The sequence below is a fragment of the Primulina eburnea genome, chromosome 7 (assembly GCF_022965805.1).
Source record: "Primulina eburnea isolate SZY01 chromosome 7, ASM2296580v1, whole genome shotgun sequence".
NCBI lineage: Eukaryota > Viridiplantae > Streptophyta > Magnoliopsida > Lamiales > Gesneriaceae > Primulina > Primulina eburnea.
Window position 1 is genome coordinate 13,130,489 of NC_133107.1, and position 23,782 is coordinate 13,154,270.

At 35.1% G+C, this 23,782-nt stretch overlaps 1 protein-coding gene across 3 annotated transcripts; it reads left to right on the forward strand.

Moving 5' to 3' along the window:
• Positions 1-1,947: 1,947 nt before the first annotated feature.
• LOC140837253 (SEC12-like protein 2) lies at positions 1,948-17,819 on the forward strand. Of its 3 annotated transcripts, none has more exons than XM_073203345.1 (11): positions 1,948-2,234; positions 2,874-2,968; positions 3,606-3,756; positions 4,458-4,549; positions 4,660-4,756; positions 16,408-16,483; positions 16,565-16,685; positions 16,940-17,056; positions 17,154-17,221; positions 17,471-17,593; positions 17,677-17,819. In XM_073203345.1, exons 1-10 carry the CDS (start codon positions 2,001-2,003, stop codon positions 17,554-17,556), a joined length of 1,137 nt encoding a protein of 378 aa, XP_073059446.1. In that variant the 5' UTR covers positions 1,948-2,000; the 3' UTR covers positions 17,557-17,593; positions 17,677-17,819. The 3 variants fall into 3 exon arrangements, with proteins under 3 accessions (XP_073059446.1, XP_073059447.1, XP_073059445.1); XM_073203346.1 differs by having other exon boundaries at positions 17,471-17,576; XM_073203344.1 differs by having other exon boundaries at positions 17,471-17,819.
• The last annotated feature ends 5,963 nt before the right edge of the window (positions 17,820-23,782 follow it).

Consider the following 23,782-nt stretch of genomic DNA (forward strand, 5'->3'; position numbering starts at 1 on the left):
CCTAAGATTTGCTCTCTCAAAATAAAAAATAAATCTGAATTGGAATAAGAGTGTGTGTGTGTTGAACGGTTTCAGTGTGTGTTAAACGTGTGATTAGTTAATTAAGGAGAGTAAAATTTGCTTAATCAATAATTAGCAAGGTAATTAAAATATTACTTACTCCCCCACTAACCTCTAATAAAATTCTCTAATTTAAATAAAATGCAAAAGTTCTAAATCTTTAAAAGTTTTCAATTCATAAAATCACTAAATAAATAATTTAGGTTTTAAAATACTAACACTTCATAAATTAATTGAAAATGCCCCATCCTTAACTTAAAATAAAATACCGCATTAAATTTTTCCAAAAATCGTCGACAGTCTTTTGCTTGATTCTACCTCGAATAATCGCCCGAAATACGAAACTCGCAAAACATGTAACGTGCATCACAAAAATTCAATAAATTTAAATAATGCATTTAAATAAATCATGAATCGCTAAAATCCATTTAACTTTAAATAAATTATATAACAATTCAAATAAATGCATGGGTTTTACGTGTACTGATTTTGGGCTCTACAATAATATTTCTGAGGTGTTTTTTTCTCCTGTATTTAGATAGTGCGCATATGCAAAAGATTCATACAAAAGATACCATAGTTGATGTTCTGACCAAGCCAGTGAATATTAACAAGTTTGATTCGTGTAGATCCTCAAGTGGTCCAGCAGAAACGTAAGCAGCAGGTAATGACAATATTAAAAGGATGTATGAAGATGAGTTTGATTATCAATCAAATCTCCAAGTGAGAGAAATGTCGGTAACTAATGATGAATGAGGTGGTTGATTGTTAGGGTTTTTCTGGTTGTCATAATGTATGACAACCAAGCGTTGAGGCGTTGAGGGTTATAGAGCTCCCTTCCCCCATTCTTATCATACCAAATTTTATTCAACTCTTCTCTTGAGGATCTCTTCTTCTTTGAGTCTGTAGTTCTATAATATTTGTGAGGTTTTTTGTTCTCTTGTATTAAGAGAGTGTGTGTTCTCTTTGGAAACATAGTGAATGATTGTACATCATAAATATTATAGTGACATTCTTTTCATATTGCCTCTAGTTTTTACCCAAATAATTTTTGGGTGTTTCCATGTAAATCTCGATGTCCAATTTTATTCATTATTTTCTTATTATTATCTCAAGTTGCCGCACTTGAGACCAACATATAAAACGAATGATACACCATACTGAATTTTGTTTACCGGAGAATCTCTCTTTATAATACAATACAAAATATCAATATTAATATACAAATAAAGCTGATTATAGAGAAACACGAAGAGCATTATCTAAATTCGATTTAATCCGATAGTGACACAATCTGCTTGTATTAGAGAAATCACGAAGAAAATAATAATACGATGATATATGTACTCAAATTTATATTACTCGTATTCTATGAACTATGAATACATGATTTTTATTTCAAGTTATGTTATATTCTAGACAATTCAAATTATTATTTTTCCATAAAACAACCTCCAATAACATTTGCCTTACATACTTTATAATTTTAATAAAGCAAAATTGCATCCGATCTTAGTTTGTATATTTATCTATTTTCAATTTTAGTAACTTATATTTAATTTTTTTTAGTTTTAGTTTATTATATTTGTTTAACTGATTAATTTTTTTAATTTTTTTCAATGCCACGATGTTATATTTTGATGTGACACAGACTAATATTTTTATAAAAAAAATTTAAAATTGTCAAAAAATAAATATACAACATTAAAACTGAAATTCAGAACAAAATTTTAAAATCAAATATATTGAACGAAAATCACAATTCTATCTAGGAATAGCAACGACTCGGGTCCAACTAAACCGATACTCGTTCGGGATCCGCTTGAACGGTCCCATGACTATCCCTCATCAGGTCGGTTAATAATATTGCAATTTTTGTTTTTCATTTAATTTTTTTCTATCGCGCCGAGTCGAAAGCCCTCTCCCTCCACGCTCGGACAATGGGAAACAGCAATTATAAGGACGACGAATCGAGTTGCAAGAAGTACGGCGTCCCACTTTACGGAGCCGCGTGGGCTCCACTCGCCGCCGGGGTTTCGGACTCGACCGCTTCTTCCTCCGTGAATGGTCATGTCGTCCTCGCCGGAGGCGGCGGGGAAGGACGCAGCGGCATTCCTAACGCGCTCCTTGTGGCCGCCTTGGACCTCGGTTCAAATTCTCTCTCTGATCAGCCCGTAAGCCTGTCTATTAATGAAGGCGCAAGATTAATTATGTTAATATTTTTTTTTAGATGCCTATTTCGTTAATTGAATTTGTGAGATGATTTAAAGTTCAACTTTATGATCGAATCTTAATTATAACTTTTAGCTTGTCAGAGAATTGGAGTTGGAGTGGTTGGATCAATTTCATTCTTTTGATCTGATCGAAGTAAATGAATCGACGGGACAATTTTTTTGTTGTTCTGGGGGGTGTTCGTAGGGATTTATTAGAATGTTGCTTGATTTTGGAATCCAGTTATTCTATTTTTTTTTTGGGTGATAATATAGACAAATTAGAAGGATGTTTATAGCTGCCGCTGATATTTTTTTTTTCTGTGGGAGGGGGGTGGGGGGTGGGTTGTTAAATAGGTGTGATTGTGATACAGAATAATGTGATGAAGCCTGTGCTCCTTTTATCTTCAAACCATCTTATTATATGGCACGATCGAAGACATTGGAAACTGTTATTACGGATTGTTTGAATGGTATCTGCTGTTGTCTTTCATTTACACTTTCTTTTAGGTTTAAATGTAAATATTTGCTTGGTATCTGTACTTTTCTTTTGTTTACTTTTTGGTTGGCTCAATTATAAATGTATGCCTTGTATACTACAAGGTGGCAAAGCTTGGAACTGGTAGTGATTTGCCATACAGAATTGCTGTTCATCCTGGAGGTGAAGGTGTTATTTGTTCATTGCCTAAAAGTTGCAGGTATATTGTGTCATATAATATTCGTGAAAAGACATTCATTTAGTGGCTTCTAGTTTTGTCTTTACTAGTTCTGGATTAATTGTGTTCAAAAAATCGAGTCAGGAATTTCTGATTTATATCCTACATGAGCGAGGGTGGAGAATATGATAGAATTTCTCCTATGATCGACCAAATCCATAGTCGTACTTGTCTGCATTGCTCTTCTATTGATATTTGTGTTCCTTAAACATGTAAGGAACAACGTTTCAGAGAATATTTCATGGAGAACTTTTCATTATCATATTTTACTATTGTTTCTTTAGAATGGCATATAAGCTCCTTGTCGAGGAACCAATTAGAAGTTAATGATACACTATAAGATCTGCCAGTTATTCTATCTTCTGAATAAGCACAGGAGTCTCCTGCTGTGCTTGCTTTTTCTGTATATAAGATTATGGAGTTAATAGTAGGAGTTGACTGTTGGGCTTAAACTCAAATTTAAAAATGTTATATAAATTTCCAGTATTGCTTAGCTGCCACACTGGTGAAATAAGTAAATGTAACGCTATTCTGACAAGCCCTTTGCATTCAGTTTTTGGCAGATGTTTGTTGCTGAAGTGTGTGTTATATTTGGATAATCATATGGTCTTTCTTGTAGGTGGTTTGAATGGGAAGCGAACACGAGTGAGGACAAGCATAGTTTGAGTCTAAAGTCATCTGAGAAAGTCCTTCAGCAATTAGAAGATGTTGGACAACAATTGGGAATTACCTTTAACCCTGAGGGAAATTTACTAGCTGTTGGTGGTGAGGTATAGTCGTATAGAACTTGGATATTTTTTGATCTTTCAAAAGCATAATGTTGAAGACCATATACACTGCATCTTTTGGCTTGAGACATAAAAAAACTTTGTTGATACATACCAGCAATCCATGGAGCATGAATGGGACCTTTCTTTTTTATGGGAAGAATTAATAAATCAATAACAAGATATAATGATTTTTGAAATAGTATTGATTAAAAATCTATTTTTAAAAATCTGAGCAAGTGTTCTACTTGGCTGAGGCAGTTTGGTCCTCCCTTCCCCAGCATCAAAATTATTAAGTTTTATAGTGCTACATCCATTGTATATTCATCTTTGTGTTGATTTATTATAATAATGTTATCATCATATTTTTTTGCTTTCGTGGTCTCAGAATGAGAGAGAATCGGCTTCTCGATACAGTTGGTGACTTTTTTTTTTTACCAGGACTTGGCTTTACTTATGCCTTGTTTTTCTTAATAGCCAGTGATAATGGACTTCATTAGGTGGATTCTCTTCTTATAACATGAGACATACTGGTTTCATTTTACATAATAGCCGGTTTTATTATATAAGTTATTTAGTTGCAAATCTTTTATGCTTATATTTCAAAAATAAAAACAGGGTCGTCACAGTTTCCTATTTTTACAAGAAAAGTGTTGTTTTGTCGCTATTGTGGTTAACATTTAACTTATATTGGTGCTGCACAGGATGGCAGGTTAAGGATTTGTAAATGGCCAAGCATGGAAACTACCCTGGATGAGCATAGTGGCCATTCTTCTGTGAAGGATTTAGATTTCAGGTTCTATATACTTGATTTTTTGCTTGAGTTGGACACTGCATTTGAATTATTGGAAGGAAATGGTATCATAACATGAGCTCTAATACAATGCTCTTGAATGACTCATGCAGCCCCGACGGGAAGTTTCTTGTCTCTGTGGGAAGTGGCCCTGGAAGGATCTGGAATGTCGCATCGTCAACATCAATAGCTTCTCTTCCAAAGGAAAATGTATTACTACTTTTATGCAGTTATGATAGTAGACAATATTCATTTTATTTATAATCCATTCTCAACATGCTAACTTTTTTGGGGGGTTGTGGGGTGTGAGAGCAAAATGTGTGAAGATATCATAGGACAGATCATTACACCTGCTTGCTCTCTTTGTTCCTTCAGTTTCTGCTATATATACTCAGGATGCTAAAGCATGTTGTGCTTCAGATGGACATCTGTTAGGATTGGTGAAAGTGTTTGGAGGGGGTGAATAAACACCTCAACAATTTTTCTTCTTCTTTGAGCTAAGGAGATCTCAACTGGTGTTAACAGTCAAAATCAGATATCGATCTTCTAAGTTCAGTGGACAACTAGAAAATCAATGCGTAAAGTACAACCAAACTTAGTGAACTAAATAATATTAGTAGACCACAATCAGTAAATAGCTAAGGAGTACTGCGAGTGAAAATAAATAACAAATAGATTGTTTATGGATGTTCGAAGAACAAATCTCTTCTACATCTCTCATTCTCCTGTTTCCAAAAGTATTTAACTAAAAGACTTTGATAGTTACAAAAATTGCTATTACTCATTTTAGGAGGACCTACCAGTGCCTAACTGAAACTCTTATTAACTTTTCACAACTAAAATCAATATGTTTAAAAAGAATCTTTCTGTCATTTACATAACTCACACAAGATACAATATAAATTTGATACACTAGTGAATAAAAAGTTAGGCACAGATGATCCTTAAAATAAATCGGATATGACTTTATGTGTGTGCTTGTTAATTTCAGCAGAGCTTCTCAGATAGTAGATGTAAGAGATCGTAGAGTGTGTAGAGAATTTGATAAATCTTGAGATGACCTTATAAAGAGAATTTGCAGCAATCGGATTTGAACTACTATAATCCAGTCGTACCAGGGCCATAACAGAAATGGTACTGGATGCCACATGTCATTCGTATTTTACTAAAAATAGTATGAAGCAACAAATGCCTGGAGTACTGACATCAAACGACCATAAAGTTTGTCTTTTATTCCAGGAACATTCTATGGTGATCGTGTTTATTGATTATCTGTTTTCACCATGTAAGGAAACATATATGATATTGGCCAATATAACGATTTAGTAGACAACAGAGATATTTGGATCAGTCAGCAGAGACTTCCTTTTCTTTAATTTGGTAGACAACAAAAGTTGAGAAAAAATCTTCTGAAATATGCGCGAGAGGTCTTCTTAAATATGGTCTGCTGGATTTTGTGTTTGATGGATTTATTACTTATATACTTTTATGATTTGTAGCACATCACCAAAACTTTTAAATACCCAACAATTTTTCTCTTTTGGTGACGTCAGAATTTAGCACATTATAATAGTCATATATGATTTATATAAATAATCATAGAATCAGATACGTACAAGTCAAGATTCAAGATAAAAAATAATTAAAGGGTTATGATGTGGGATGAATATCCCTTGTTACAGTAGGCACCCTATTTTCTTCTTTGGCATTTGTACTCTCCGGCCTTTCCTCTTTTTTGGTATCGGCCTCCTTTATATACTGCACATTATCTAGCTTCTCAGAGAGCTCTTGACGACTCTTTTGCCTACTGTCTGCAAGTTTATTTTGATTTACAACCACAGTAGCATGAGAATCCATCAAGTTGGCCTTGAATTGCAGAAAGGATCAGTGAGTCGTGAAATCATGTTGGAGAGTCTCCACATGTGCAAGAATTTTTGTTCTGAAATTTTCAAAGTTGTGAAGCCATCAGAGATACCATGCTTAGTTTCCTTAACCAATATTTGTTGTCTGACCCATATGTTCAAGATCGGCCAACTTTGCTTCAACTGGAGGAACAAACTCGGATTTAGGGGATGAGGGCTTTGACCTTGCCATCTGTTCTGAACAGTTTGATGCCTAGCAGCCATGGCTTTTGGAGTTGAACAGGGGAAGTTCTCTGGACATCTTCTTCCATCGTAGCAAATTCAGCGACAACCATATCTTGAGATACAATAGGAGGAGAGATTAGATGATCTAGCCTTGCATGCATCTCTCGTGGATGAGCCTCAAAGAATATTGAGAGCTTAGGAAGAGAAGAAGTTTTGAGTTGAGTTTCTGAAGGAGGTGGAATAGCAGAATTCTGATCTTCTGGAGCTGGAGCTTGCCGAGGACCAGCCATGGTGTTTTCAACAGAAAGTGCCATTTGGGCAATGGAATTAACAGTATTCCAATTGACAATGCTAAGTTCCTGGTAGATAAAAGAGGAAGATTGCTGAGGTTGTGCAGTTGTGAACTTGACCGTTGGATGAGGTGCAGGAGTACTGGATGCAGTCTAGATTTCGCAACTTTCTCTACTGACTTGTCATAAACGTGCAGAGAAGCATGTGCCTTAGAAGCCATTATGACAACAAATTCAACTTCCATCATAGCAAGAGTGGATAGAATTGCTGAGTTGTAGAATAACTGCAGCATCATGATAGGCGGTTGGTCTCTGGTGATCATAGTTTACCTTCAGAGCAGTCAAGGCTTCACTTGGCTTTGAGATCTTGAACTTTGCCAAAATGTCGTCTCTTCTGGACATTGCTGAGGCAACATTGTTTGTTCTTGCCTGAGCGAAGACCATCGTTTACAGCTTCACTGCTTTGGCCAACTTTTTCCTATTCTTCTCAAAAACAGCAAACCTAGTGACGGTTCGCATCTTGACCCATTCATCAAAATACTTAATTTCTTGATCAGTGAAGGCTTCAACCTCTTCCATATGGAGATCGATTTGAGTCTGCATAGGGGATTTAGGAGCCTCTTCGTCTTCTTCAGCGATGGGCTCTACAATCATCTTTCCTTTGCCCTTATCAGACATAACAGGGCGATGCAATCCAGATTGGGTGTCCTCAAGCTGAGGTTCACGATGACAACTCCTGATGGTCTAGGAGCAAAAAGAATATTGGAGGAGGAACTCAACTTGGATGTAGTGGCAGAAGGTGGTGACTTAGGGTTTGCTGATTGGGGTTTAGAGGGCGTGAACTGATGGGGATATTATTAGTGGGATTTGTTGGAGAGACGGTTTTGATGAAAGTTCGGCAATGGTGACAATTTTATTCGAGCTTTGATTTTGATGGTTCTTGGTTTCTTTTTGGCGGCAAGAGGTATGGGCATAGCAGCAGAGCCTTCAGAGGTAGTGATATTTTAATCACTTTGAAGAGCAAGTTTTCTCTTTTGACTTCTTCTTGGTCGCAATTGCTTGGGTTTCACTAGTATTTTCTTTATTGAGGCAAGAGAGATAGAAGAAACCTTGGGAAGAAGAGCCACGACATTTGCAGGATCCGACTTTTTTGTTTTACTCTTAAGTCTTGAGCATAGTTGTCAATAGCCCCCGTAGCCCTCGCTATAGCGAATAGCGTAGCGAAGCGACACCACATCGCTGCGTATCGCTACGCGCCATGAACTTTGCAATAGCGCTCGCTATCCTCGCTATTGGCACTATAGCGACAATCGCGATAGCTGAAATAGCGGCGCTATTGCAAAGCGAAGATACATGTTTATTTTCTGTCTTTTTTTTCTTTTCTAATTTTGGTTTTTTGGCGTGTACTTAGTTAGGTTTTTGCTGGAAATTATATTTTTTTGCATTTCTTGCTTTATTTTTGTGTCTTCTATGATACTTCAATGAAAAACTCGAAATAATTTCAGGTTTTAGTATTTTACAATTTAAATTGATGGAATATTATGCTGGAAATTAAGGTTTTTGAATTGATGTTACTATATGCTTTATATTATATATTTATATACTTGTGGCGCTTTACTTTCAAATAACCCTCGCTACGCTATGCGCGATAGCCATGGGAAACCTTTGCACTCCGGGGCGCTATGCGCGATTGACAACTATGGTCTTGAGCAACAAATGTAAAGAAACCCATAACTTCAAACAACTTATTGAGTTGAATAACAAACCCAGTGGATCTCTTTCCGTTCATATCCACCAGTATATTGAAAATAACGGAGGACCAGATCACTAGCACTCCTGCAGTGAGAGCAACACTCACAAAAACTTCTCTTTCGTGCTGACATCAAAAGATCCAGTTTTAATCGGAAGTGCTTTTGAAATGAGATCCATGAGCACTTGAAATGCCATCATCATCTCTTTCTTCTTACATGAGATCGTGATGGTGTTTCCGACGGCAGAGAATTTTAGTTTCATCTCAGAAACAGTAGACTGAGACAATGAGGAGATATTAGAAAGACCTTGGTTGGGGAGATTGAAGGTGGAGACAAACAAAGCTTCATCAATGAAAATAGTCTTGTGGCTTTGGGGAAACTTCCCACTTTTGACTCAGTGCAAAGAAGGTGGCCTGTCTATGTCTTATGCCCGCAATGGTGTAGCTTATGTCGGTAGCAAGAGGAGAACCAAGACCATCTATTGGTGCATTGTTCTTTTTCGAGCAGTATATGGATAAAAATGTTTCAAGAGTTGGGCTTTGAATGGACTTTTCCGAGTAAGGCACAAGACATGTTCATTATGGAGCCGGGCCTTCCCACTGGGGGAAGATTTACGAGATTCTGATATTTGGTAATCCTTTGCATTTTTTGGTCATTATAGCTAGAGAGGAACAACATAATATTCACAAATTTTTCGGAGTCCGTGGATGACGTCTGGGAGAAGATCAAATTCAGAGTTGTAAATTGGACGATTAAGTTGACGGAGTTTAATCACTTATCTATTTCATATTTATTTAGGGATTGAAAATTTATATGGACATGACGATAGTGTGGTAGTGTTTTTTTGACTCGTTTTGTGGTTTACTCATCCGCTACTATTGTAATACGTCTATTATAATAATAAAGTTTAGTTTCCTATCACACAAAATAGAAATAGTCTTGCCAACTAGACTACATGAGACTTGGCTCGCATCAGTAATGGTAGCTTTGTACTGGAATTCCAATAAGGTATCCTCATGTATGATAATAAGGAGGCTGAGAAATATGCGAAGTCTAGAAGACTCCAAAAATTTGAACATGGATGCTATAGCAGCATCCTCAATAGCGTAAACAAACTCAAAGTTAACTTGGCTGACATTCATCTTGTGGCGGCCATTTCTGCAAAAGTATGAATAAAGCTCAGTAAAGAATTTCAAGAATGCAAGAACGTTGCCAAGAGAGTTTTGAGAGCAAGAATGCAAGGAGTTTGCTGAGAAAATCAGTAAAAGATAAATGAGGCGGTGAAATAGTACAACAAGAGGAGCAAACACGGAGACAAATGTCAACATGTTTGTGGTTACTTTCAAAAAATCTAAAATAATTTACCCATTGAGTAACCAATAAGAAAAATGAAGGGATTTAAATTTTTAAAAGAAACAACTGTCAGCTGTCCTTAGAGATTAATGATTAGAAAACGATCAAGCTGATTACATTATATCATAACGACTACTGAATAAAGAGTTGGTCAAAGTCAACATATATATAAATCATTAAACCCTTCCGTTTTATCTGTGTAATAAGTAAAACAATGTTTAGCAAAGCTGTGCTAAACACGAAAATGTGATTCTCCCATAAAATTATACATAATCTTTAAGAAATAATTAAGATTAATCGATTAGTTCTAAAATATTTCGAAAATATGAAAACTTAGTCTCCGGTAGACACATATTCAGTCTGATATCTTTCTTCATAACATAATCTCTGATAAAGTGATGCATGATATCAATATGCTTGATATCCTCCTTCACCACCTTTGTCCAAGTTTTCAATGACCTACCATTCTTTCTACTCCATCTATTAACCTGCCAATCTAACATATGTCGGATTGGGGTGGTGTTTGGTCTCCTCTTCACATGACCAAACCATGTTAGACATATTTCTCTAGTCTTATCTTCTATGGGAAATTTATCCTCTTCACATGACCAAATCATGTTAGACATCTCTCCATAATCTTATATAATCTGGGAGCTACAACTAAATAGCTCATAAACCATGAAATCAGTCTATCACCTAGAAATTATAAGAACCACTTGCACTTTTCCTATCTAGCGTGCACCCTCTATTGAAATTTCCCCTTCATCTTTGTCAAGTTTAGTTTAGCTCAAGGGATTGGTTTGCAGCAGAGCATATTTGCATGCCAAACTTTTTTACCGTTTCTTTGGCATATTTCCATGCCAAACTTTTTTACCGTTTCTTTGGTATACTTCACCTGAATTATGAAAATTCTAGATTCGATCTAATTAATTTGCAGTCCTAGGAAGAATGTTAATTCTCAATTATTCTCATATGAAATTTGTCCTACATGAAAATTGACAAATTTCTCAGACAACCGAGAGTTAATAGATTCAAAAATAATATCATCGACATAGATTTGCACAAGTAATGTATGTCCATTTTTCACAAATTTGAATAGAGTCTTATCCACAAGGCCTATAGTAAATTCATGATCAATTAAGAACTGAGATAAAATATCATACTAGGTGCTTGTTTCAATCCATATAAGGCTTTATGTAACTTAAATACATGATTTGGCAAAGTATGATCAAGGAATCAAGATGTTGTTCAACATAAACTTCTTTTATCAGTATGATATGCTTTAAAGTTCTTAAAAGTTTTATGATTAACGAGTATTCTAATGACTTCAAGTCTCAAAGTCTATTAACACTGCTAATCTTGTCTTATTTCTTATCACTAGTTTATCTTCATTCAGTTTATTTTGTAGATCCTTCCGGTTTCTATAACTGATTAGTGATTAGGTCTAGGTACTAAATTCCATAATTTATTTCTATCAAACTAATTCAGTTTTTCCTGCATAGCTTTTATCCAACTAAGATTATAAAGAGCTTCATCTATCTTTTTAGTTTCAAGTTGAGATATAAAAGCAACATAGATAGATATATTCATTTATTATTTGCCTTCCTGTTTTAAAAGGATTTGAAGGATTATCTAATTAAGGATACCCACCAGAAACACTAACCCAATCCATAAGGATGTATCGGAAAATAAAGCACTTTTATACTTGACCAACCACTAGGAGAAGAAAATACGACGGGTACGTATATATCCTCTGCTTGTTGTAGGCTAACATCAGTACGTACAAGAACTTCAGTGAGTGATTCTTGATCAAGGACATTCTCTTCTGCATTGTTCCATTTTCTGTTGATCTGATGTTCTGGTTCTAACTCAAGTACTTCTGGTTCAGGACATTGAATAGATCATCTTGTCACAATAACTTCATCATCACTTTCCTGTAGATCTAAATGAACGCTTGCCATTCTATCTCTAAAATCATGTAGATTAGATTGTACTAGAGTATCCATTAGTTAATCAAAGACCACATGAATTGTTGTTTCCACATTTAATGTTATGTTATTAAACACTTTAAAAGCTTTTCTGATAGGAGAATATGCCAGAAATAGACCATTTGACTTAGTATCAAAAGCTGATAAATGAGTTTTACCATTATTATTATGAATAAAACATTTGCATCCAAATACATGAAAGTAAGAAATGTCAGGTTTCATATTATTCCAAATTTCATACGGAGTTTTACCAGCTGTCTTTGTTTACTATTTTTTCTGTTTTGAGTATAACATGCAGTGTTTACTGCTTCTATCCTAAAGCGTTGAGAGATGTTTGAATCAACTAGCATTGTTCGTGCAACTTCTTTCAGAGTCATGTTTCTTCTTTTAGCAACACTATTTTGTTGATGAGTTCTTGTTGCAGAGTACTCATGTCTGATTCCACACTAATCTATACAAGTCTTAAGAGTTTTGTTAATAAATTCAGTACCGCGATCACTCCTAATTTTGTTAATCATACAAGATTTTTCATTTTGAACACGTTTCATATACTTGATCAGTTGAGCACTTGTTTGATCTTTGCTGCTGAGGAAGATTACCAAGTAAATATAGAGAAATCATCTACAATCACAAGCGTATATTTCATTATCTCCAAACTTAATATAGAGATAGGACCATACAAATCCATGTGTAACAAATCCAAGCGTCTAGAAAAAGATCTACTTTCATTTTTTCTTCTGAAACTAGATCTTACTAGTTTTTTAATTGACATGCTACACAAGTTCTACTCTTTACATATTCCAGTTTTGGTAGACCAATAACCTAGTCTAATTTACTCAAATTGATAGTAGATTTAAATTTTAAATGATTTAATCTTGTTTGCCATAGCCATTGTTTATCTTCAGCAGCAATGAAACAAATAGCTTTTTTGGTTGACCATGTTTCCAATCGATTTTATATGTATTGCCATTTTTTGTTCCAATCAGTAGAGTTTCATTATCAACATTATTTACCGTGCATGTGTGAAATTTTCTAAATATCCACTATCACGTAACTAACTGATATCGATCAAATTATAGAACAAATTTCCAACTAATAAGAGATTAATAACAATGTTGCCATGAATAATTTAACCGTTACCCACACTCTTACCCTTTGAGTCGTCTCCAGATATGATTCTTGGTCCAATATATTAAGAGACTTCTGAAAGTAATTTGGCTTGTCCTGTCATGTGCCTAGAACATCTACTGTTAGATACCAAATAGAGCTATTTACATCAGCAAAATCCTTGTTTTCATGTATACACAAATATTATTAACTGGTACCCAATATATTCGGGTGAAAATCGGATTAGTCCCTTATGAGCTCACATTTGTACTTGCCTAACCGGCCGTGTAAATCGTGTCTGTTGGGGTGTGCGCAACAGAGGGTCTGAAATAATTTCTTTTAAAATGTACTCTATCATGTTGTTCCCACCTGTTTTTTTTACCTTCTGGTCTATATCTCTTTTAAATAGGTCTGTTATGGAATCGGTGATGTCTGACCTTCAGTGAGATATGCTTTCCTGAGACTCATCCTCTGCTGGATCCAGTCTATTGATGAACTCTTCTCTCAGGCTGGACATAACCAAGTCCCAAGTGCCTTCTTTTGTTCATCTGATTTAGAAACTTTTCAACTTGAATTTCAGTTTCCTTATGTTCATATATCGTGCGGGATCTTGCAAAGTGAATATATTTCCCTTCGCATATATCTAGATGCGATTGAATACTGGTTTCAGAAGATGTGCTTTCATTGTTACTAAAACCAAGATCAGTCCTGTCTCCATATTGCTTTTGCAACTTTTGCATCTTTTCCAGAGAAACAGAAGATTTATTCCATGCATTTACCAGTAGAGCCGACTTCTTGTTTTCATTCAGTAGCATATGTTACTCTGCATTCACTCTGTCATTCTCTTACTCACTCCAGCCTTAAGATCCTCTCAATTGTCTTTTTGTATACAATTGGACTTGTTGATTTGGTCAGTCAGACTTCAGTTTTCAATTTTGATTTTCTCGAATGATTGAGAAAGTTTTGAGTACTCTTCTACCATATCATGCAATGCTTTTAACAAGATCATTACATGTAAATTATTCAGAGTCAAAGTTAAACACCTCATCGTTTGTTGTTTCCAGATCAGCATCGGCCATCAGGCATTGAACTCTCTCATCGTCTCTGGCATTGAATTGATTTTCTGAATCTGAAGACTCAAAATCTGAATATGCCTATTTGCTCCCATTTTTCTTAGCAACCATAGTTTTTTATGTCTTTTTTGAACTTTTTTCATCCTTCTAGAATTCTTTATGCTTCTTTGAATCATTTTTCTTTGGCTTGGTACACTCAGCAATGTCATTTCTCCCCACAATTGAAATAGGTCATGTCATTATCAGATGAATCTTTCTTGTTGTTCTTGTTTTGATTCGATTTTTCTTAATGAATCTTCCGAATTTATTTACAAATAGTGACTTTGCATCATTGCTGGTTTGTTCAATAGTATTTTCAGTATATGGTTCAGCAGTGGCAGATAAATCTTTTGTTGGCAGACTGGATGAAGATTCTCCTTCAATTCTTGCTTTTAATTCAAACTCATATGTCTTCAAGTCTGCAAAAGATCATGCAGTTTCACCTTGTTCAAATCTTTTGATTCTTTCGTTGCAATGGTTTGACATCCCATTCTCTAAGCATTGCTCTCATGACTTTTAGAGCAATTTTCCGGTTGGTTTATTCCTTTCCAAGAGTAGCTATTTCAACATACGCTGCCGAATCTCTCAATCGAAGTCAATTAGAGATACTCCAAGCTTCATCTTCATGCTTTCAAGCTTTTGCATAGCCACAATGAGTTTATTTTCATTGCCTTCACAAAGTGTCAACTTCTCTCAATTTTCTTTTGCAGTTGAACATGTCTTGATTTTGCAGAAAATATTTTTGTTGAGGGTTTTATACATGGTGACTTTGGTCACGTTATCTAGATTAGCTTTCTACTTATCTTCAGATGTCCATTCGCATCGGGTCTTTTTGATCATTTGAACTTCTGCACCAGCGATAGCAACAATTATATTATTTTCATAATCTCCATTGCTCCATCAGTAATAACATACAACATATCATCTTGTGCAGCTAAATGAGTCAGCATTATGATCTTATATTAATCAAACTATTATTTGGAAAACATATAAATCTTGTTGAATGAAGCCCCATTGATTTTGAAGGTTTAGAGGTCGAGAAAACCCACGTTGATACCACTCGTTTGGACTGATGGAGGTGTTTAGAACGAGGTGAATAAATATCACACAATTTTTTCTTCTTCTTTGAGCAAAGGAGATCTCAACTAATGTTAGCAGTCAAAATCAGATCTCATTAAGTTCAGTGAACAAGTAGAAAAATCAATGCGGAAAAAGTCCAGCTAAACTTAGTGAACTAAATAAAATAGCAAACCATGGTCAATAAATAGCTAAATAGTAGTATTGCAACCGAAAATAAATGACAAATGGATTGTTTATGAAAGTTCGAAAGACAAATCTCTTTTTCTCCTCTTCTTCTATTTCCAGAAAGATTTTACTAAAACATTTCGATTGTTTCAAAAATTGCAACTACCCACTTCAGTAGGATTTATCACTGTCTAACTGAAACTCAGTGTATCAACTTTTCACAATTAAAATCAATCTGCACAGAAAGTTTTTTTTTTGTCAGTTACAAAAACTCACACAATATGCACTATAAATTTGATATGCTTGTGAATAAAAAGTTGAGCACAGATGATCTCTAAAATAGATCGGAAATGACTTTATGCATGTGCTTGTTAATTTCGGCAAAGTTTGAAAGTCTCACATGGTAGATGTAACAAATCATAGAGTGTGCAGAAAATTCGCAGAATCTTGAGATATCTTTTTATGGAGAATTTGCAACGTTCAGATTTGAACGGCTTTAATCCAGTCAGTCATACTAGGGCCATAACAGAAATAGTACTAGATGCCACGTGTCATTCGTTTTTACCAAAAATAGTATCAAACAACGGTAGAGTTTGTCTTTTTTTCAGCATTTAAGCAAACATAGTAGAGACTGGCCAACATAATGATTCAGTAGACATTAGAGATATTTGGATTAATTAGTAGAGACTTTGTTTCCCTTAATTTGTTATACCTACAAAAGCATAGAAAAGTTGGCTTCTGAAATATGGTCAACTTGATTTCTTATTTGCTGAATTTAATACTTGTGTACTTTTGTAATTTGTAGTACATCACTAAAACTTATAATTACCTAACATTTGTGCATTCACTCGTGATTGTTTAGCTTTTATGCTGTTTAATCTCCCATTCTCAATTCACCATTTTTTCAATAATCTCGCACCTTATCCAGGATGAGGTTTTTGGCTTTTGTCGGTTCTCACGTGGTACCGATGCGGATCAGGTTCTATATGTCACAGCAGTGCGAGGTGAGAATCTTCTACCAATGTATTTTCTTATTTAAAGGATTTGTCAGTAGCACGGAAGTCATTACTTTTCTCTATGCATAGATAATGGTGGCAGTATTGTGAAGTGGAACACTACTACATGGAAAAGGATGAATTCAAGACATGTTGTCCGGGATCCTGTTTCCGCTTTTAACGTGTCACCTGATGGAAAGCTCCTTGCATTGTAAGTGTTATTTGCTAATCTTTTTAAAAGCCCGTCCTTTGTTTTCTTCTGACTGTGTGCATTCATGTATTGCAAACTGCTGTTGGGCTCTGTAAATAGTTAAAACTTAGGTCTTGGACTACTAGAGTTGGTTGGACCATGTGGGTGGCTATGTTCTTTGTTGAATGATCGAAAATACATTCTGTTGTATGTAAATTAGTATAAATTGCATTTTCTGGGCTCTAAATTACACTTTATGAATTGCTAAACTGCAGAGGAACAATACAAGGGGATATTTTGATTTTAAGTTCTACCAATATGCAAGTGCGGACTATTGTCAAGAAAGCACATCTTGGCCTTGTAACTGCTTTGGCGTTCTCACAAGATTCAAGGTTGGGAGATCTTCTGCATGTCATTATACCATTTGAACAGTTTCAGCAAGCTTGAATGTGTTAAAACAGATACCCAAGCATATCTTGTTTTCAACAGGGCATTGATATCTGCATCTCTAGATTCGAGTGCTAGGGTGACATTAATCAAGGATACAAAGAAAAAAGGTATGATCCCATTATATCATCATAAGATCCATTCTAATGAAGTTTGGTATCCATTAAAAGCGAAGTTCTGAATTGTCTTCTCCTGTGCTCGATTATATGAAAACAATATGTTATGGCAGAAATATGGAAAGCTTGAAACAGAGGTGGAAGCATAGTTTTAGAATGATTTGAAATTATTCTCTTATGTTTCTTGAGGCTGGCAACAGTATGTTTTTCTTCTTGCTCATCACTTGATACAAATTTTTACAGGAGTGAACTTGTGGATAATTCTGTTCGTCCTTCTGATCGCTGTAGCTTTATATTATTATGCTAAAAACAAAGGACTTCTCCTTTGAGGCCACGATTTTTAGACCAGGTTGCTATAACTGCCTTGTGAGTATACTATACTATCTCTTGTTCCTCATCCTCAACACATTTAACTGAAGGCATTTGTCGGTGGTGTATGATATTAACAGGTCGCACATAACACAAATGATTAAAGCTCACTTCATGCAAAGTGTTGCATTGTAATTTGTATTTCCTGAATAGTTTCTTGGAGGTATTTGTGACAGGTAATGTTACTAATTTGTTTGTTACAATTTGATTTCTTTATCATCAATACACGGAGGTATACTTGTTCAAAACCTGCGTACGTTGCACCACCATTTATTACAAACACAAAGGAAATTGATAGTTACCAAAAGATTTTAAAACTGAACTCGCATGTTCTTTGCTAATGCCCTTATTGGTACTCCGATTGTCATTTGTGCACCTACCATATTTCCGAATACAATCAATTAAATTGTCTGATGACTGCTCTTACGCATTTAAAGAGAAGTTCGTGCTCCAATTCTTCTATCTCCTAAGATAATTCAAGTAATAATATCATCTCGAGTCAAAGGAATCGACTCTATCCATCTCCAATTCCAAATCCTTAATTTATTCTGAAGGGACTCCAGTGTCGAGAAGTGTTTTGAATTTATTTATGAAGTTGGTCTTAGTTTTGTTTGAATTTTGAACATTTGTGTCTTTGAAACTTGATAGAATTTAGAATAATGTTTCATCTCGACTTGAGTTCTAGAATTGTGTACGACATAAATGCTATTACAGGTGTGTATATTTCCGATAGGTTCTCAAATCATAGAGGTCGGAAATTCGGTGCTATGTACAAGAATTAAGGTTTTTTTTAATTAATAATTGTTTTTTTTTTTAAATGTAATTTTAAAACTACTGTGGATGGAGATGTTTTGCAATACTACTGCAAATCGTCACTGGTAATAGTGCAGTGTCTGCATGATGCAGCAGCGGACGCTGCCAGCATAGGCAGTGTGAGCAGCGTCTGAAATCATTTTTTTATTTTGTTTCGTTATACTCAAAACCTTAACAATTTCTAAAATTATTTGACTAGTATTTTTTTTCTTATAATTCTTCAATCCAAAATTATTCTGTCAGTTTATTTAAATTTTCCTGTTTCCGAAATTTCTTTTTCCAAATGACTGCTATCGATATGTTTTTATATTTTGGTGGTCACGTTATCGTCGTGAATGGAGTACTTGAGTGTAGTATTCCTTATATTAGATTGATACGAGTATTACGATATATTATTTTGTCGGAGTTTGTTCAAGTTGTGCATAAAATATTAAGAGTTGATCCAATGAAGTTTACCATGAACTTGTCTACAAAATATTCATTTATGGAGATTATCTTGGCATGAGGTTCAAGTGAATCTTGTTGATGATGACACTTTAGAGTTTACAATGCAACCCCCCAATTTGCATATGTTGCATTCATCCATGGAAACAAATCCAACTGATCATCATGTTGGTTTTGGTGAACTTGAATCATATGTTCCATGCATATCCGATTCAGGGTTTAATAACCAACCCGATACTTCTTTATATGGGTCTTTTCATGAGCTAGAATCATATGTTGCACATGTCACGGAAGGATTGAACAATATATATTGGGATCATAGAAGTGGATCGTGGGATCAATATATCACCGACCGTCTTAACCAAATCCCGCTGCATGTTGGCCGAATATGAGTTATATGACACTACCACTTGGTTGGGACCCAAATGTTGATAGATCAAGTTGGAATTCAGGAAGACATAATTGTGTAGCAAACAATGTTGGCTTAGATACGAGGGCTCGTTGTCTGGGTATGGCCACTAATGATGATGTTTCTAGCAGTGATACTGAACCGGAGATGTCACACAACTATTTTGAAGAAGAAGTGAATGCAGACGAAAATGTGAATGCACATGCTAATGTTGATGAGGGGACATCATCTCGGCAACCACCTCGTGAAACGTTGCAGAGGCAAGTCGTACCATTTCTTTCCGGCAATTCTGAAATGCTATCATTTTTCAATAAATTTTACGGAGGAAGAGCCTCCTAATTATTTCGGTGTACCTTCTGGAATGCCAACAATCTACTATAATCCGGAGAGAGGACATTTATGCGTAAATATTCTTTTTAAGAATTAGAAAGATCTGATTGCATATGTGAACGATTATTTTGTTAGAATTGCATGGCGTAAGTATCGTGTCGTGGATAACGCACATTTTGTGGAAATTAAGGTGAAGTATTAGTCGTGGATAACACATTTTATTGAAATTAAGGTTCAAAAACGATTGTTCTACGATCATATGTCGAGGGGTTTTCAAGCTTCGTTCAAGTCGAAAACAGGTTATTGGAAAATAATAAAATATGGTGGGCCTCACACATGTATATCTACCAATGTTGGTATAGATCATCACAAATTGAACAATGATATGATGGCACAGACGCTATTGAGAGTTGTACGGCGTGATCCTTCGTATGAGATTAATTATATCATGAAAAATGTGAAAGATAAATATGAATATCAAATCTCGTATACGAAAGCCTGACGAAGTTTGAAACGCGCAGTGAAAATTGCTTATGGTACATGAGAGAACTCGGTGCGATTACTTGCAAAATATATGCGAGGCCATGTCTAAATATAATTAGGTAACAATTGTGGAGTGGAAGCATCTCAGATCAAACACCGAAGCGATGAAGACATTGAACTATATTTTCTGGGCATTCAAGCCATGTATAGATGGGTTTCGGCACTGTCGAAAAATTATTAGTGTCGATGATACACATTTATACATAAATACAAGAAATAAGATGTTGATTGCTGTCACTTTGGATGCGAACAATCAGGTTCTACTGCTAGCATTCGTCATTGTGGATGTAGAAACATCTAATTCCTGGAAATGGTGTTTGGAGAATCTTGGTTGACATATTGTTTGTGGTGCAGGTGGTGTGTGCCTAATTTCTGGAACGCATAAGGGAATTATGCGAGCAGTTGATGATCTACCTTATTTTCGACCTCTTTATGGTGTGCATCGTTTTTGTTTGAGACACGACTGCTCAAATTTTAATTGTAAATTCAAAGTTGTGCATTTGAAAGTTTTATGCTGTGAGGCAAACACACAACATCAAATTTGTAAGTTTGAAGCAACAATGGAGGCAATCAAGAACAAGAACAATTTGGTGCATAGATATTTGGCTGGAATTGCGCCAGAGAAAATGAGTATGGCCCATGAAGACAGTTGGCGTCGTGGGGCCAATATGTCGGAGTGTTTAAACAATATGTTAAAGGAGCTCGTAGACTTCTTATATATGCAATAGTACACTTAACCATTTTGAGGTGCGTACAATGCTTCATTGAACATGTGACAAGAGGTGGTCGTTTGAATTCAGAAAAATATGCTATGGTTAGATTATGCATCTCAGAAGTATGAGGAATGAGTGAGAAAATCTAGTGAACATCGTGTTGCGAAATATGATGTACGAGAGCAAACTGCTTCGGTTGCGACTGAAGGGAAGCCAAGTCGTGGTCAACATATGCAGGTAGTGAAATTATCAACAGCGATTGTTAATGTGGTAAATAGACAATTTTTGACATCCCATGTTCTCATGTTATTTTCACCGCTAAATGGTACTTGTTAGATCCCACAATACTTGTGCAACCATGGTACAACATATCTGAGTACCTAGCAACGTATGAGGGAAGATTTCAACCTCTTGCAGATGAACGATACTTGGATCTACCCAGCTTGGAGTTGTACCACAACCTAGTTAGACGTGAAAGAAGAAGAGTTGGTAGAGGCAGAACAACTCGATTACGAAATGAGATGGATTGACTGGTAGTTAGCGAGAGACAACACGAACTATGCATATGTAGAAGTGCTTTTAAAAGTTAACTTCTTATCAATAAATATGTATTTTGTATTGATGTTTGTTAAAAAGTTGTTTATAACGAATATAAAATTTTAGTTGTTGATATACAAAAATATTGTATTTGACTTTTTAAAAATTAAATCAATATTTTATATAATTTGAATCTTCTAAGAACTCGTCTTTGATAATCCAAGTGAAAAACAATCGACAGACGCCACAAAGTATTAAACTTTGATAAGTTTGATTTGATAAAATGCACAAAAGTGTGAAACAAAAGCCAAAGTATTTAGAGAGAAAATTCTCAATTTCATTCAATAATGATAAGTAACCTTTACAACTTGTTTTTAAATAAAAATAAGGTAACAACACACTAAATTTTGTAAGTTTAGGTTTCCATGTGGAATTCTGCACTGCGGCGTTCTAGGGCGGGTGTTTTTGGGCGCTGGGGCACAATGTTCTCCAAGAAAGATGTGCTGGGGCGCGCCTGTCTCGATCTGGAACGCTGGGGTAGACGGAAATGGCTGCAGGGCATGACAATTATGTTTGGGGCTATTATAATATCATTCAAGTGTTGAAGGATAAAAAAAATCCGCCAGGCCGAAACCATGGAGTCTCATATTCGAAAAAAGTTCATAAAATATTAAACTTAGCTGATGAACCATTGGCCTAACCACGTTACTTCCTCACCCTAATGATGACTGATGCAAATAAAGAGAATGTGTATTGAAATTTTATTGGACATTATGTTGTTTGGCAAACATATGGTATGGATATGATCAAAAGCCAACCCCATGCACTGTAGGAGATAAAAAGCGGACAATTGTATTGCTCATACCATTGAAAATAATCGCCATTAGTTTGCCTCGATCTACCGTGTCGTTCTCCTTAGAAAACAGATCTCAACTTTTTAGTCCATGTAAGAATTGCATTTTGATGATATTCTTTCCAATCTGTGTTACGATAACCAATGCTCATGATATTATAAAGTTCATCATTGTCGAGAGTAAACACTGGAATAGATTGTCGTATTTTGAACTGTCTCATCATCTGATTGAGATGATGTATCTCCACGATTTCAAAGTAAATGAGAGGGCAAACACATCGTCATATTTTTTTGTCGTATGAATCAATAATTTTTTTTACATCTATGTCATTTTTCTCGTAAATGGTCCAGTTAAACTTCACAAAGAAAGTTAATTTTATAATTCACATAATTATTAAATAATTCAAATGATCCAAAAATACTTCATTATTGTTAATACGATCAAGACAGTCCCTTATAATTTTTACAACATGAGTTCGTGAATGTGTGTAACTAAAAACATTTTTCCACCTATAATGTAACAAATATGATTACATATTGAATCATTTAAAAATAATTATAGATTATATTTGGACAACAAATTTAAAAATTTTCATACACCATATGGAGCAACTGGAAAAATGTGATCAGGTTGACTTGGAGGCGCAACAGCTTGTTAATCTATCTCGGTCAAGGTTAACCAATTTAATCATATTCCATGTCAATATCTACTAATAATAATAAAAACAATTAAAAAGACATGTTGAATTAAATAATGAAAATATAATATTTATGCATGCAGGATATATCAAAGTCCAGCAACTGTAAATTTTCCTAAACGTGTTGCATGCACAGTTCGCGGTATAGGAATGCTAAACTTGCACTTCCTCAACTATAAGATTTCACATGCTCAATATCATGCAGTAGTTGAAAAAACAAGAGTCTAGTCAACCCTCCTTGATAATCCGAGAACAATATTCCTCCAATAATCATCACTCCAATAATCATCAATGCTATACAACTGGTATATTTCCCGATATATATTTTCGAACTATTATTATCAACAAGGGTAGAAATGCAATGATTGAGTAGTGCAGTCATAGACAAATAATCACCTTTAAAATGCAATAATGATGATGCAAATCCCAACGAATCAAGACATATATGTTGTCATCGACCAACTGTATGTAAAACATCTATTCCAGTCACCAGGTCACCATTTGTTGTTAGACTCCAAATTATCGAAATATCTTGTAACGTCACAGTCGCTTCGTCACATCTAAAATGAAATGTGTGTGTTTCGTGTCGCCATCGTTCAACAAGAGCAGCGATAAAATGATTGTCAAATGCTCGAAAATCACATTGTAAAACCACATAACACGATTGTTTAAATAATTTTCAACATATAACATCCAAACCAGATTGTCTTATCGTTTAGTTCTTACAATATTATCAACAGTTTCGGAAGAAATTGTTGATAACATATGTGTTGTTTGTAATTAGAGAATACTAAGATCTTTTTTATCTCGATTTTATGTTATGAAATAAAATTTGTCAACACAATA

Excerpts from the sequence above, each read along its gene's own strand:
- LOC140837253 (XM_073203344.1), top strand. The coding sequence starts at position 2,001 with ATGGGAAACAGCAATTATAAGGACGACGAATCGAGTTGCAAGAAGTAC. Across the intron at positions 2,235-2,873 it reads ATTCTCTCTCTGATCAGCCC|GTGGCAAAGCTTGGAACTGG; the intron begins GTAAGCCTGTCT and ends GTATACTACAAG. Across the intron at positions 3,757-4,457 it reads TACTAGCTGTTGGTGGTGAG|GATGGCAGGTTAAGGATTTG; the intron begins GTATAGTCGTAT and ends GGTGCTGCACAG.